Raw genomic sequence first — 17,500 nt, 5'->3', positions numbered from 1 at the left:
GCGACGAAAATAATAATATTATTAATTTGCCGAAGGATCTTTCCTTGAAAACGTCAGAAAATGATACGGAATTATTATTGGTCGGAATGGATGCTGTTAAATATATACGAACAATACAGGAGGAAAAAATGAAAACGACTTTTTCATTTTTCTAATACAATATTAATAAAATTAATTAATAATCGATCGTCTATGATCGTAATAAAAATATATTGAAAGAAGAATTAAATAAATTACGCATAAACGAAAATTATTTATTTATCATCATTCGTTGATAAGGAAAAAATTTAAATCCCCGGAATGTACAGTTTTGATCGAACAAATTTAATATGTCGAAATAAAGATTATGATTGAATTAATAACGTAGTCATTATTTTCGACAAAAAAGATATAAAAATTTTCATATTAACTTTATTAACATCGTCATCGTTAAAATATATCTAATGATTGAGTTCGTTTAAAAAAAAAAAAAAAAAAAAAAAAAAAAAAAAAAAAAACAATATATTCTCTTTCAAAAAGATACATATGTATATTTCATTTCAATTCGTTTATTAAAATAATATTTTCTTCCAAGTTTGAATTTCCTTCATCATTCGTTTCGTATCATCGAGTAAATAAATCCATACGTATATATATATTTATGTATACATATATATATATATATGTATGTATATAAGTATGTATATATGTACATGTGTATGTATCGCCTTCCTTTCGTTTCGTTCGAACACGAATAATTAATTAATTAATTTTCGACTGTTTATTTTTTGTTTGTTTTTTTTTTTTTCGAAAAAATAAATACAATCCTTCGACGTCATAGGTTTTACATTCCGCGTAAACGTTTACAATTACACGATTATAATGATCGTTTTATTGCTTTGTTAGCGTATTTGATTAGAACGATCATTAGATCTCTAGGACGATATTACTGTCATATTTTTTCCTCAGGAGATTTTTCTTTTTTCTTTCCTTTTTTTCTTTTTTCTTTTTTTTTTGCGGCTTCGACAAATGATCAATAATTTTGTCAAATCGATCGAGTCCGAGGCTTCGAACTTCGTAAAATCTGCAGATATCTTTATCGTTAATAATCCTACTTTTTTTCTTTTTTGTTCATTTTTTTTTTTTTTTTTTATTTTTTTTTTTTTATTTTTTTTCTTTTTTTCTTCATTATAAATATAAAGTATACTAATTCTTGAAAGAAACGAAATGAGAACGCACGATACACGTACGTGGTTAATGATTGTCAATATTTTTTTTTTTCTTCTTTTTTCTTCTATTTTTTTTTCTTTTTTTACGTTCTCCTTTTTTGCAACGTATTAAATATCCAATTGATGTCTCGTCTTAAACGACAAACATTATTGTGCTTTAGATAAAAATGGCAATTTATTTCATTGAAAGGATGTATCTCAAGCGATCCTATAATATCTTCCTTTAAATCGTTTCAATAATACGTTTCGCAAAGCTCTTATCGAAGATAATCTCCGAGTGTACAGTTTCGATTTTCTTTTTTTGGTATTATTATTATTATTATTGTTTTTTTCTTTGTTTTTTTCTTTTTTTTTCGAAAGAACCGTCTAAATTATTCTGCGATGCTCTCAGAATAACCAGCACGTTTTAAAAACCATTCGTTCGATTTGTTTTCGGTACACATGTAGTCATTGTTAATCGCTTGTCGGTCTAAAACGTTGGACGATAACCTGACTTAATCCTTTTCTCGTACAAAACACGCATTCAAAATACGGTAGTCTTTAAAACATTATGAAGTAATGAAGAGAAAAAGAAAGAAGTAAATAAATAAATAAATAAATAAATAAATAAACGTCGAACGTGATATAATCACAAGTATTACGAAAGAAATATAATATATTATATTTTTAATGGACGGGCAAAGTCTAATATTATTTATATACAATTTAATAGTCTAATATAGATATATATATATATATATATATATATATATATATTATATATATATATTATATATATATATATATTATATTTATATATATATTATATTAGGTTGGAAACTATGAAACGGGCGTTTTTGTTTAGTTATTTATTTTCATACAACGCCCGTTTCATAGTTTCCAACCTAATATATAATATCTAATATATAATATACTATATATAAAACCTAATATATAATATCTATATATATAATATACTATATATAATATACTATAGTATACTATATATAATGTACTATAATAATAATTAATATATATATATATATATATATATATATATATATATATATATGTTATCATATATAGTTTAATTTTTTACTTTAGAGTATTATACCAATTTTTTTCACAAAACGAACTTAATATATTCTCCATATTGTTTTCTTTTACGATTAGTCACTAATATTCGGATAACATTGATAAATTTTTACCCTTATTTCGTGCTTTTTCACCTGACATTTCAATAATACGTGTTTTACACTACAAATTGAATTTTATGCAAATCGAAATCGATCATTTCTTCTAGAATCAAATTCAATCTTTTGCAAATAAAATTTATAAAAAAAGAAACATATTTTTTATTTTTTTATTTTTTTCTTTTTTTTTTTTTTTTTATTTGTCTTAAGCTCATAATGAAAGATATAATCAAATATAAATTCGTTGTTAAGAAATTCAAAATTTTATATAGAAATTTTGTGATCTAAATTTTTCTAAATCATATTTATCCGTTTTCAAATCAAATTCATCTTTTTATATATAAATATAAAATTTTTCATCGAGTTTATCGTATTTCATATTTTTGAAATAACACGTAATGAACAAATATTTTTAATAATTCTCTCGAATTTATAATCACAATGCACAGCTTATCAAAATTAAACGCTCAACAATCGACGATGAGTATATTTTGTTTCAACCTCAAACCACATTTACAGTAAATTATTCATTCCCGTAAATTGTAAGAATTCCAAGAAAATTAAATATCTATATAATTGCACTTCGATTTCATTTTACTGTGAAAAAGAGAAATTTTATAATATTGATCGTTTATATTATCAATTATAATTAATTAATTCACCTCGCTGGAAAACATTGCAATCTATCAAAATTAAATACAGTTGTTGTTTAATTGTAATTAATATTGCAACAGGTTCTCTAATTGAGAAGTACTGTTATACAAATATAATAAAATTTTTAATTTATTAACAATAAATTTACAATTGATTTTATTTTTATCATAAAAGCTTAAAAAAAGAAAAAAAAAACCATTAAATTTGTAAAGAAGCTCAACTTTGCAAAAGATCGATTGTTGTCCGATAGATTAGATATTAGAATTTCATTTAGCATAGTTATGACTTAGGGAAAAAATTTAAATAATAACCTTAATTATTAACGTTAAAATTAATCTATATGATTATGTTAATCAAAAAGACGAAAAGAATTCTTTTATACGTGGATATATATTTATTAAAATAATAAATATATATCACGATTTATTTATTAAATTCGTTTATTAAAATAATATTTACTTCTAAGTTCTAACGTTCATAGATACAGTTACAGGTATTAAATGACGACGAGTTTAATAATAGTAATAAAAAAAAATAATAAATAAATAGATAAATAAATAAAAAAAAAAAAAAAAAAAAAAAAAAAAAAACGGCATCGAGAAAATAAAAATGAAGCTATAAAGTTAGATCGGATTTATTTTCTGATTTCTGTATCGCCAATTTCTCGTCGGACATATTGTTCTTCGGTTGTTTGTTATTAACGAGTTCCTCTATCAATCTAACGGCTTCCGCTCCTTTGTAAGTTTTTTTGTGTTTAGTATCGATACTCATTCCAACTAAGTCACCGGCCTCTTGATAAGCTTTATCAGATAGATTAGATAATAATGATTCTTCGTTGTAGGGTGCATTCATCAATATTACGTTTTCCTCAGGAATTGAATCTTTTATTATTGATCCTGGTTTTGGGGTAGTGAAATTTGTCTCAACAGTTGATAATTCACAGGTACGTTTTCTCTTATTCTCTATTTCTATCATCTTTTCTCTCAACTTCTCCTTCTCCTCTGCCTCTTCTTCCTCCTCCTCTTCAGAATTCATCACCCAATCACGTAAAAACCGTCGGAAATCATTCGATTCATTTTTATCGTAACTTTTACCAATGATCTTCGTCGAGGCACGAATATTTTCTAGATATCGTGCCAAACCAAGATCCACAAATCTATCGATCATCTTACGTCGATCATCGTCCGTTAAATTTTCATCCCTTTCGTCGTCCTCGATCAATTCGTTCCTTCCAGATTCTCGAGTTTTCTTATCGCACGTTTTCTTACAAGGTCTCGTTCCTAGAAAAAGTACGAGCAAATAGTTCCACGATTGATATATAATTGTAAGATATATATAAGTAGGAAAATGAGTTACTTCGCTTTGAATTCGCCATTTTGCAAATCGAATTTGTTCATTTTGAGAAATGCATTTTTTTACGATTTTATTTTATTTTCTTCTTCTTCTTCTTCTTCTTCTTTTTTTTCTTTCTTTCTTAAGTTTCGATTATGAATACATATAATAATCAAATGTAAATCTATCGTTGAAGGAAATTCATAATTTTTATGATACATAAATATACCGACATATAAAAATATTTCTTTGAATAATAATAATTAAAAACTCATACGACTAAATGAATTCATCGGAAAAACTTTTTCAAAACATTTTTCTTTGCGATGAGTTGAATTTTTTTCATATCATCGACATCAAATCCAATATTTTTTTAAATGTGATTATATTTAAATATAATATTGTAAAAGATTGTCAAAGTTTAACTATCATTAATTTTTTATTCGGAAAATACTGAAATAAAAATTCTGATCTTGATAATTGAAGAAATAATGACTTACGCGTAATAAAAATAACTTGATTGACGTATATTCAGAATATTTTTATATCATTAAGCCTTAACAATAAAAATATCATTAAGGCTTATAGTTAAAGCTTAAATTGTCGATAATAATGTATATATAAAAAATCATCAGTAACATTGAATAGATTGAATTCGATTTACAAAAGAATAAATTCGATTTGCGAAAGGATGAATTCGATGCGCGGAATGATAAGTGTTATTTGCAAATGGTTCAATTCAATTTGCAAAAAGTTGAATTTGAATTTGCAAAATCTGTAAAAGAAGAAAATATGTATAAACGATTTGTTAATTTACAATTATATTGAGATGAGAAAAAAATCCGAGGAAAAAAAAATTCCTATTTAACAAAAGGAATGCAAAGGACGAGAAACAAAAAAAAAAAGGAAAAAAAGAAAACAAATAACAGATCGAATATAACGACATGAAATAAAATCAAATACGATGGAAAAATAAAAAAGAAAAAAAAAAAAAAAAGAAATCAAAGTAATTTAATTTAATAGAGATAGAATTAAAAATCCAAGAAAGGGATATAGATAAATAGATTGATAGATAAAATGAAAGAAAGATGGAGACGGGAAAAGTTTGAAATCTCAAGAGAAAATCAACATTCGTACGGAGTTAAATTAAGTGAGAGGTTGGCATAACCGAGGTCGAGTATACATACATATATGTATGTTAAATGTTAGAGACTCTGGTTGAACTTTCAAGTGACAGGCAAGAGACTCACCGAAAGTTCGCTTGGTTGGTAAATCTTGGGGAAAAAAAAAAGCAAAAGAAAAGAAAACAAGAAAAAGAATAAGAAAAAGATCTTCTTCGAGAGCTCTTCCTTCTTACGTGACAATGGTCAAGACCGAAGATTTTTTTTTTTTTCTTATTAATTATACTAACACGTACTTGTACAAGGTGTATCTTTAATTTTGAAATAAGAAATAAAATTATGATAATTAATAATTTTGCATGGATTTTTTCTTAATTAGTAATTAATTTTTTATTTATTAAAAAATAATGAAGAATTAATTAGTTTAATTAATGCAAAATAAAAATTTACTTATTCCAATTTTTTCAGAATTTATTCTTTAAAGATGTTAATTGTGTTATATATATATATATATATATATATATATATATATATATATATATATATATAAAAAAAAATAAAAAAGAATAAGAAAAGAATCTTCTTCGAGAGCTTTTCCTTTTTTACGTGACAATCAAGATTGAAGAATTTTATGTTCATTAATTATACAAATACGTACTTATAAAGATGTATCTTTAATTTTGAAAGAAGAAATAAAATATGATAATTAATAATTTTTTTTTATACAATTTTTCTCTTCTTTATTTTTTAATAAATAAAAAATAATTACTAATTATTAAAACAAAAATTATATAATTAAAAAATTATAAAATAAAACGAAAAGATATTTATTTCAATTTTTTATGAATTTATCCTTCGAAGATATTAATTGTTATATAAAAAAAAAAAACAGAAAAAAAAATATTACTGATATTATCAATAGAAGAAATAAAAAAAAAAAAAAATATATATATATATATATAAAAGAAAAATAATAAGAATAATAAAAAAAAAAAAAGGATAAAGAGAAGTAAAAGACATTTTCATAAATTTCTCGTTAGGAAGAAAATTAAATGAACGAGTTAATGAATACAAATGAGATTTTTCTTTACCAACGCAGTCCTCTGTTTGTCGTGGCACGCGACCCTTACAGGCATCAAAATTTGCTTGAACGGCTTCCTCGTCTGGTTGACCACTCATTCTCACGCATTGAATTTTACGATGCCTGGTGCCTTTGTTACCGTCGCACGCGCTACACTTGCTCCACTGGCTTACTCTCCACCTAAAGGTGATATATCGTTTGATATATTCGATATGTTTGAAGTGTGTCAAATCGAAAAAAAAAAATAAAAGAAAAAAAAATATTTACAATCAAAATCAATATGAGATTTTAAAGTTAGAAAATGTATAAAAATCGAAACAATTTTACTTAATGATTTTATTTAAATCTTCCTCTATAACATTTCTAGTTTTTTTTTTTTTTTGCTTTTTGCTGAAGAAAAAAAGTGAGAAAAAAAATATATATCGAACAAAAATTACTCGTTTTTCTTTTCTCTCTCTTTCTCTTTCTCTTTCTCTCTCTCCCTCTCTCTCTATCTCTCTCTCTCTCTTTCTCTTTACGTAGAGTATATAGCCGTTATGAAAAAGCTTTTTAATAAGAAAAATTTTTTTGCATGGAAAAAAAAATAAAAGAAACAAATTGTATCTTTTGACATTATCTTATATTAGATAAAACAAAAAAATAAATGCAATAAAAGTGTCATAATAATTTTTTCTTGAAATCAGATAACTTCTATTTAAACGATCTTTCTAAAAAAAAAATTTCGTGTTCTGACTTGAGATAAAACTTTTTTTAAAATTTTTGAATACCCGATATAATATATTATTACACTGTACTATTATACCATATTAAGTTATAATTTAAATTTGAGAAAAAAAAAAGCAAAAAAGAAATAATATTAAGAACGTCATATACGAACTAACAAATAATTTTTATATAGCGATAAAATGAAATAATATATAGAAAATACAAATATCTACATATTTAATATATACTTAAAATATATAATGTGATTTCAAAAATCACATACATACTTATATATATAAATATATATATTATATTGATGTATATACATATATATATATATATATATAATATATTAATACTATTATAATATTATTAATACTATTTATATATAAGTACTATTAAGTATATATGTGACTTGAATATATATATATATATATATATATATATATATATATATATATATATATATATATATTATAACAGTATTATATACTTAATATGTAACTTCAAATGTTACATTATAGAGAAGTTACATACAAGACGTATTCATTCATTGTCTTATACAACTAATTGCTTGTATATAAATCATTCAAGAAAGAAACAAAAAGTGGAAGAAAAAAAAAAAATATCATTCGAAATTGATCGAAGATAAATAGATGATTATTAATGATAAATATTAAATAAAAATCATTAAATGATAATTATCAATATAAAAATTATTAATTACTTCGCAACACAGGGTTCCTGATTACATACTCGACTCTTTGGTTCTGGATGTGGTATACCATCGCAGAAAGTTGGACTGACTTTTCCATTGTTTTCCTCGACGCAAGTTGGTTCGGACACCTAACAATAATAAAACAAAGCAAAAAATAAATAAATAAATAAATAAATAAAAATCCATTAAATATTTTACTTGGAATTTTTTCATTTTAATATCGCATTAAATCCATTGCTTTTGTACTCATATTAAAACAAAAAAACGACCTGTTGGTCGATGTATCATTTCGTGATTCACAAATGGATATTCAAACGCGAACGCATTGATTTTGTTGTATCGTATAAAAAAAAAAAACAAAAAAAAAAAAAGAAAAAGAAGAACAGAAAAAAGGTATAAACGAAAACGAACAAATAAATGTGAAACGTAACGTTATACCCGTTGACTTTCTACCGGAGTCACTTTAATATCGAAATACGATCGTTCTTTGAACGTTTGTACGAGCAAATGCCATATTTACGTTACCATCGAGCCACCACCACAGTTGGCACTGCATTCCGTCCACTCGACAAAATCCCACATATATTTCGGTGCAACGGTCACGTTGGTGTCTACGACTCCGGTCGAGTAGCTATAGTGAATCCCTGGATTCACTTTAGGATAGAAAAACACGTACTGAAAAAAGATCAATCGGGAAAAGATTTATTTATTTATTTATTTATTGTATTCCTTTTTTTGTGTTTATTTTTTATTTCTTTTTTTTTTTTTTTTTTTTTTTTTTTTTTTTTTTTTTTTGTAATTATTCAGTTATCAGGAGGTACTTCCCTTTTTTTCTTTTCTTTTTTCGTTTTATTATTCGTTCACTTTATTCCTCTCGATTTAAGAATTAAACTTCAAATGGACGACAAAAATACGTTTTTACGTATTTCACTTACCTCGAGATCGATATCTTGGTCGATCGGACCCTTCATCGCGATCTCCTCCTTATCCGGCTCCGGATGGGAGTAAATAATCATCGTACCAGCGCATTCGTAATCGCCACTCCTCTCCTCTCGACTAACAAAACGAATCGTCCGCTAGTCTCGTTAATTATTTCCTCGTTTCGCTCATTAAGAAATCTTATCGAACGAGTTGAATAAATGAGTACAATTATTTTGATCTTTTCTCTTTCTCTCTCTCTCTCTCTCTCTCTCTCTCTCTCTCTCTCTCTCTCTTTCTCTCTCCCTCATTGCGTTCTGCAATTCACTTTTACATTTCGAAACGATAAGATTTAAACACGAGAAGAATCAATCATTGTATCGAGCTTGTTAGTAATTTATCTTACCCAATAATTATAAGGTTAATGGTTGTTATAAAATTAATATTTTTTTTCTTCCTTTCTTTTTTCTTTTTTTTTTTTTTTTTGTTTCCTTTTTGTTCAATATTTTTCTTTGATATACCTATATGACGTAGATGACAAATATATTATCAATGATTTAAGATATTTGAATTTTACTGATATGTATATATGTATATATTAATCTAATTATATTAATATAATACATATATAATTATTAAATATAATATATAAATATATTGTTATATTTTAATATATAATTTTATATATAATAAGAGATAAATATTAATATATCATACTGTAATATATAAATTTATTATAATGAATTAATTTATATTAATTTAATATATAATTATATTAATATATTAATATAATTATGTGAATAAATATATACATATATATATATACATATATATTTTTGATATAACAAAAAGAATATAAATATTGAAATTTTTCATATACCTTCAAATTAAAATCAAATATCATTAATAATAATATGTTCAAAAAAAAATAAAATAAATAAATAAAAAGAGAAAAGAAACGAAAGTAAAAAAAAAAAAAAAAGATAAAAACAGTACTCTTTTATCCCAATCGTTCGTTATCGAATAAACGAAAAGAAAAAGAAAAGAAAAAAAAAAGAAAAAAAAAGAAAAAAAAAATTAAGAAAAGAAAAAAAGAAAAAGACACTCACTTTTTATCATTCAAACAATACTTGCTGTCTTTAGACAATTTCACTGCGAATATATTCTGCGCAGGTTTCTTTTCCATTAACATTATACTTCGTGCACCACGAGGTATGGTTACAATTTTTATATAAGCTATGGGAAACCAAAAAATCCTTTAGATATATATATATATTATTTAAAAAGGAAATAGTTTTTCGAATGTGATAAAAAAGAAAAATATATATATTTTACCCGATCGTGCAGAAGGCTCGTCAAAATCTCCCTCGGTTATCGTACACTTCGTTCCGTCGCCATTACAAATTCCGCATTTGTCCTCAATTGCATCAGAATCGATTACCCAATTACAACCTACTTTCTGAAATATTATTATTATAAATCAAATCTCTATAAACGATTAAAAAAATTAAATGATTTAACGTTAATAGATCTTTAATATAAAAAGTTTCACGTATTAATTGATGTTAATCTTCTTAACGAAATAATATATTTTTCATTTTGAAAAAAGAAAAAAAAAAAAAAAAAGATTTGATTTATCCTATCAATATTTTTAATTAATAAACGTCAAGTATTTCGTAAAATAAATGTTAGATAGATATACATGAATATTTGTATAAGTAAATAAATAATTAACCATCAGAGTTGCGTCTGAGTTGCTTTAATGATATATTATTATAAATATTGATCATAGATTTAAAGTATCGATCAAACGAAGACACGATATAAATATCAGTCTATTTATTTTTTCCTCTTTCTCTTTTTTTTTTTTTTTTTATTATTATTATCAACCTAAAGAAAATCGCAAAAGAAGTAATAAAACTTTACCATTTCCTTTTGTAATTGAATCGACGATGTAATAGACGGTAAATTGAATTTCTTTTAAATGATATAAACTCCAAACTTCGAAATTTTATCGCACGCGATCGTATTATGAAAAAAAAGAATTATTTTCAAAATAAAAACTCAACGGCGAATGAGAGAAGAGATAACTTTTGTTTAAAAAATGCCTTCGTTGTTTTAAGAAAATAAAAGAAAATAAAAAGTGAAATAAAAATAAAATATAAAGACAAAGAAGAGGAAGACGAAGGAAAGAAAATAAGAAAAAAAAGAAAAAAGAAAATTCAAACAAAAAGTTATAATAAGACATTGATGATACCCTACAAACTCCGGAAAGGCACATATAATTCGTGCCGCCTTTACAAGGAGTTGAATCGTTTACAGTAGGGGATAGTTTGGAGAAAGTGTTTTTCTCGTTGATACAATAAAGTGCACATGGATTCTGTTTCTCGTACAAGTACGGCGTCCATTGATGAAGCCCGTCAGTCAATACATTTCTTTCATTGTACAAGGAACATTGGACCGCACGAAACGGTGGTTTGGATGGATCACAGGGCTATAAAATTCATTGGAATTATAAGAGATAGGAAATTTTAAATTTCAAATGTATGACATGGAGATGAAAAAGAAAACAAAGCTGTTAAATGATATTCTTTCTGGACTATTGATATCGATTTTATTGATTTAAACAAAAAAAAAAAAAACAAAAAAAAAAAAAGAAAAAACAAAAAAAAAGCAAAAAAGATGAGAATGAAAGCTATCAGAAAAGAAAAGAAAAAATTTATTTGTTAAATATTCTTATTAATTATTACGATAAATATTTCGTAAAATAAATGATCATTAAGTGTATGTGTGTGTGTATGTATGAATATTTTATATCGGTATAAATAATTAAGTGTCACAATGTTGGATAATCAAATGTCATTAGAAATATTGATCATTTAAAATTATTATATTGATAAGAATTTTAATTAAAATATTGAAATAATTTTTTCTATTATATTATGTGATAATGACAATTAATATGACGCATTGACACTTTATTATAAATATTGAATAATATTATATATTATTATAATAATTATTATTATTATAATATCGACACGAATAAATGATAAGCCTAATAAAATTCATATAAGTATACAAATTAAAAGTAAACAAAATTTGTTGCATTATATATATGTATATATATATATACATTTATAAAAATTCTTTAAAGAATTAATTGTTCAACGGTATTAAAAGAAAGATTGCTTTCGAGAGTAAGATGGCTTTTATTATAAAAGTTAAGTCTAGATATTTTATTTTGCTTTTTTTAATTTCTTTTTTTTTTGTTTTTTTTGTTTTCTTTTCCTTTTTTTTTTCTTCTTTCTTTCTTTTGTTCGACATAAAAGTGTTCGCCGAATAATATTACAAGTTTCTAAAGAAATAAGAAAGAGAAAGAAAAATAAAGTGAAAGATAGAGATAGAGACAGAAATTGAGAAAGAGAGAAAGAGAGAAAGAGAGAGAGAGAGAGAGAGAGAGAGAGAGAGAGAGAGAATGAAATAAAAAGAAAAAGAGAGACAGAGACAGAAAGAAAGAGAAAGAGAGAGAGAGAGAAATAAAGAGAAAAAGAGAGACAGAGAGAAAGAGAGAGAGAGAGAGAGAGAGAGAACGTAAGAGAAGGTCGATTGGCATCGAGGGAAAAGTAGAACGATTTCCTTCATTTTCCCGCGCTTGTTTTCACAGAATGTCTGCGTGAGAGAGAGAGAGAGAAAATCGAGCTCGTCGGAGCAAACGCGTAAAGGTCTTAGAGCAATTTACCGTAGTGTTACAAGTGCTGAATCTCTTCCTTTCGCCGATGCAATATCTACCGCCATTTGCTGGCACTGGCTTGTCGCATTCCCTCTCAGAATATTTAACGCCACCACCGCAAGTCCTGCTACAAGAACTCATAGGACCCCATGCTCCCCATCCACCGTTCACTGCTGCAGGACGGGAACCTATATCCACGCATTTCTTGTGAACGCACCACTGAAAACGTAAAACTACATTTTTTTTATTCAATCATCCAAATTTTCCTTTTCCTTTATTTCTCGTTTCTCTTACTACGTCACGTTATTATTTACTTATTATGTATACTCACTATAGCAGTATACTTCTTTAACGTTTTCGTCGATGTTTTTCGTGATTTTGTTTTTCTTTTTTTTCTCTTTTTTTTTTTTTTTTTTTTTTTTTTTGAATACTTTTTCATGTCTTTTGATGAGAGAGTGGGAGTTTTTTTTTTTTTTTTTTTTTTTTTTTTTTTTTTTTTTCAGAAACATTTATGAAAGATAATTTCCTCGTCATATTAATTCATATTATTTTACATGAGCCTCATTGAAATTTATAGTTCTATTTTATTTGATCAATATTTTTGTTAATTACAATAAATTAAACGTCAGTGTTACGTCATTTATATATTATCTACCGATGTTTCATTATATACATATAAGTATAACAAATAATGATCATTTATTTGAAATAATTATTTTTAAAAAATGTTAAAGAATATTGATCGAATAACAGGCTAGAACACAATTCATGACTTATTGACGTATTATCTAAGAAATTGATATTCCTATAAATATTTTTATATTAATTTCAATATTTAGAATGCAATACGAACGAATATACGAACGAGTATTGAGTATTGACAAATATAACGATAATTAAAAAGAAAAAATATAAAAACGAAAATAACCATAAAAACCTATTATTGATCGTATACGTATAGAAAAATTAAAATAAATTAAATTGTAAAAAATATTGATCGAACGAATTAACAATTTAGATTATAATTAATAAATTATAGAAACACGTATTATCTAACAAATTGAACTTCGTGTGAATATTTTTAAATTATTAAGTATTTAAAATTAAATTTGAACTTGGAATATTTGTATTGTATTTTCTTATTGATAAGAAAATTAAATAATACATCTATAAATATAAAAAGAAAAATATTCGTGAATTATCGTTAATCGTATATGAAAAATTGAAATAAATTACAATGTACCTTGTTCTCACCGCACTTCGTTCCGTCGGCCTTCGGAGTACCAAGGGAATAACAACTTGAGTTGGTCAAACACCAAAGAGAGGAACAATCGCTGAACTGGAATATAGTTATGTAAGCAAATGGACAAACCAAGAATAATCGAATCAGTTTTAAAGGAAGTTGAAACACAACAAGATTGTTATACGTCTATGCGGCAAGACGTTCCAAGTGAAACATAGAAATAGAGATAGAGAACTAGAAAGAGAGAGAAAGAGAGAGAGAGAGAGAGAGAGAGAGAGAGACAAGACAAAGTTTCAGGTAATTTCAAAATTACCTGACGTTTGTATAACGTCATGGAGGAAATGTCAAAGTTAGTGATATCACGCAATTACTGACGTTGACGAACACTTGACAAAAAAAAAAGAAAAAGAAAGAAAAAAAAAAAAAAAACAAAAAATTACCCTTCCATCGTAAAAAATGTTTCCATTTGAGAGATTAAATTCGAAAAAGAAATTACGAATTACTATTTCGACGAATCCAAAAAAGAAGGAAAGAAGAAAAAAAACCTCTCCCAATAAATATTTCTTTCGTTGATCAAAGTGAAAAATAATTTCGTAAAACGTTGACGTAATTTAAAAAAACAAAAATAAAATAAAACGAAAGAAAAAAAGAAATGGGAACGTTACCTTACTAGATTGACAAGTCTTAGATCCAGGAAATTCCATCTGACATTGAAACTCAGAACCATACATGGCGCCGGGTAACATGTTAGGATAAGAATATTTTGCTCCAGGACTTCTTGGATCGTCGTTCAAACAATCTGCCAGACCGCTCCTTATTACGTAACATTAATTTTTCTTTTGTTCCTTTTCGTTCTTTTTTTTTTTTAAATCAAATTTTTTTTTTCTTTTTTTTTTTTTTTTTTAATCCTCAAAGTGTTTAGTTCGAAATATGCTCCTTTGTGAAAGTATCGGTTATAATAAAAGTATGATCGACTTACTCCAAATACGATGTTATAAATCTTCTACTACAGGTCGACCATCTGATTGTAAAGATAAAGACAACGGGTGACATAATAAAGAAACTTCCATCTTTGTCTTCCTTCTTACAGCCACTTATTTCCTCAGTGTCGTGAGAACAACCCATTCTAAAAGAAAAGAAAAAAAAAAAAAGGTAAATATATGTGCATTTATAAAGGACATTCCAAAAGATATGGGAACAAACTTATATTACGTATTACTGATGTGAAATAAATGAAAAAAAAAAAAGTTCATATAAATTTATGCTTTATTGAAAAGATATTATTAACTTTTAAAAATATTTATGAGTTATAAGAAATGTTTGTAAATTCTTTCCTCCTGCAGGAATACAAACTTCGAAATTCGTCGAATTAATAATTGACGAAATCTTTCTAATATTCCAATTATATTGAAAATAATAGTAAATACATTTTAAATACATTCCCTAAGTTCATCTTCCATTTCTATCGTATTTTTATAAACCAATTTTCTTTTGTGTGAGTTCATAAATATTAGAAGTGCCGAGGAAAAGAAAAAAAAAAAAAGAAAAAAAAAGAAAAAAAAATTCGGGGCGATCGTCAATTCGACGAATGGAAATAAATCGTAAATATCTTTAAAAGGCATATATCTTTTTAATCAAACATTTTTGAACCTAAATTTATATGAACTTTTTTCATCTATTTGACTGTCAATAGTACGTAGTATAAATTTGTTCCCATATCTTTCGGACACTCTGTATATATCTGTGTTTACGTGTGTAAATATTTGTGTATGTGGAATGGAGGGGGAATGGAAATGGGGAAGGGGGGGGGGGTGGAGGGCAAATAACTAAGTATATGTATTTCTCTTTAACTATCCATCGTAGAGATTGACGTACACGTGACCGACTTCATGTGCTATCACAACTCCAAGCAACAATCCGCTATCCTCATTGATGCAAGCAGCCTTTGACGGATCACAGGCAGTCGCAACGAAAGCAAGACCCATCAAGTCGCAATTGGTCCCTTCCGAACAAATGTCATACCTCAAAGTTTGGATACAAGATAGAACGATAAAACGATAGAAAATATTATTTTGTACATATATATATATATATATATATATATATATATATATATGAGCCGTTTATTTTGAAAGTGGCTTAAGTCCATTTATCTTCAAATCGAGATATTTAAGGATTTGGATTTCAATGAATTTAAAAATATACATATAGGATACTAATGAGTCATACTACTTAAGTGTACCGAAGGGTGTTAAATTTATAGTTCCTATTAAAATAGTGGCAATTATTAAGTGAATAATATGCGTTTTCTTATCAAGAATGGAGTTAGGTCACTTTCAAAATTAACAATCAGATTCATTATAAAATTTGAAGGTGCCCAAGTCCATTCAACATAATTTAAGATGTTTCAAATTGAAAAAAACAATACTCAATTTATTTTACATATCTTTAAAACACTTCGAAAACATAATTTATGCTATTCAAAACATTTTTTAACTACATAACGTACAAAATTACAAACATAAATTTATTACAAAACAATTTACTACTCATCTAGATTTTGTATGTGTGAAAGGGATTTGAAGAAATCATGATATTCCGATGGTATATATCGTAATAGGTCAATTATGTCCTTGAATTTTGCTGTTGTAATTTGTCTGATATTTTTATACAGTGGTGTCAATACAATATTTTCGAACTTTCTTGGTCTATCCCGACGTGGTAATAAATTTAGGACTTCAAAATTTTCATTTTCATTCATTGATGTCTACTTTAATGTTTCTATTTTGCCCGGCGCACATATCAATGTAAGCTATAATGTGTCTTTCTATAATGTGTTTTTCTTTTTTTTAAGACGAATTTTTTTCTATAATTCTGTTTCTTTTTCGATTTTTGTTAAAATCATTAATTACTATTTTTATTTAAGTATAAATAAAGTTAGGCCACTTTCAAACTACATGGTTCAATTATTGAACTAACTCTGAAAACTTATGTGTCAAGATAAGCAATTTGATATACTTTACTGATAAATAATATAAAGTTGTACATGTAATTATGGCAATCGGAAAAAATTGTCAAATGGAGTTAGGCCACTTTCAAAATAAACGCCTCATATATATATATATATATATATATATATATATATATATATATATATATATATATATATAAAGAAAACGTATTATATTATATCGGTATCATATAGTAGTATATCTATATTACGTGAGTCACATAACGTATATAAGAAATCTAACAGCATTGTCATTGATTATTTATTTATTTATTTTTCTTTTCTTCTTTTTTTTTCCTTTTTTTTCCTTGAAATCATTCGATTTGTACTCCGAACTGGTTTATATATTGAATTTCTACGTGACTTATTTGATATAGCTAACGTAATGAATATTGGATGATCTAGAGAATATATTCCGTTTTTACCTAGTCACGAGTACAGCAATGTCATAGTGATTAGGATGTTTGTGATCCTTCGGATTCACTTTCTCCGCCCATTTGGCAAAACTGTCCAGAGTATCCTCGGCCGCCGGACTTATTAGCAAGTCTATCTATCGTCGTCAAATGATCGAAAAAGAAAAATTATTAAGAGATAGAAATATCAAA

The 17,500-nt window shown here is 25.8% G+C and overlaps 2 protein-coding genes across 9 annotated transcripts in view; one reads left to right on the top strand and one right to left on the bottom strand.

The window, feature by feature from the left end:
* Positions 1–2,919, top strand: part of LOC124955545 (A disintegrin and metalloproteinase with thrombospondin motifs 19-like) — a 9,081-nt gene extending 6,162 nt beyond the window's left edge. The window contains exons 4-5 of the mRNA XM_047510123.1: positions 1–95; positions 2,830–2,919. The exon at positions 1–95 is cut by the window's left edge and continues 332 nt beyond it. Coding sequence (XP_047366079.1) covers positions 1–95; positions 2,830–2,919 — 185 coding nt within the window. The remainder of the gene's footprint in view (positions 96–2,829) is intronic.
* A 679-nt stretch (positions 2,920–3,598) lies between these two features.
* Positions 3,599–17,500, bottom strand: part of LOC124955416 (A disintegrin and metalloproteinase with thrombospondin motifs 12-like) — a 17,947-nt gene continuing 4,045 nt past the window's right edge. For 4 of the 8 annotated variants that reach the window (XM_047509818.1, XM_047509817.1, XM_047509816.1 and 1 more), the window contains exons 4-17: positions 17,321–17,445; positions 15,761–15,907; positions 14,865–15,011; positions 14,551–14,698; positions 13,886–13,981; positions 12,652–12,861; positions 11,167–11,403; positions 10,245–10,368; positions 10,019–10,145; positions 8,927–9,047; positions 8,517–8,666; positions 8,001–8,119; positions 6,579–6,748; positions 3,599–4,314 (exon numbers count right to left, since the gene is read on the bottom strand). In XM_047509818.1, the coding sequence (XP_047365774.1) occupies positions 3,650–4,314; positions 6,579–6,748; positions 8,001–8,119; positions 8,517–8,666; positions 8,927–9,047; positions 10,019–10,145; positions 10,245–10,368; positions 11,167–11,403; positions 12,652–12,861; positions 13,886–13,981; positions 14,551–14,698; positions 14,865–15,011; positions 15,761–15,907; positions 17,321–17,445 (2,586 nt within the window). In that variant the 3' untranslated portion in view covers positions 3,599–3,649. Of the gene's footprint in view, positions 4,315–6,578; positions 6,749–8,000; positions 8,120–8,516; positions 8,667–8,926; positions 9,048–10,018; positions 10,146–10,244; positions 10,369–11,166; positions 11,404–12,651; positions 12,862–13,885; positions 13,982–14,550; positions 14,699–14,864; positions 15,012–15,760; positions 15,908–17,320; positions 17,446–17,500 lie in introns of those variants that run through there. The other 4 variants (XM_047509822.1, XM_047509821.1, XM_047509820.1 and 1 more) reach the window with 4 other exon arrangements.

Source organism: Vespa velutina, chromosome 18 (genome assembly GCF_912470025.1).
Source record: "Vespa velutina chromosome 18, iVesVel2.1, whole genome shotgun sequence".
In the NCBI taxonomy this organism is placed as follows: domain Eukaryota; kingdom Metazoa; phylum Arthropoda; class Insecta; order Hymenoptera; family Vespidae; genus Vespa; species Vespa velutina.
The sequence above is the reverse complement of the archived record's forward strand: the minus strand, read 5'-3'. Positions and strand labels throughout refer to the sequence as shown.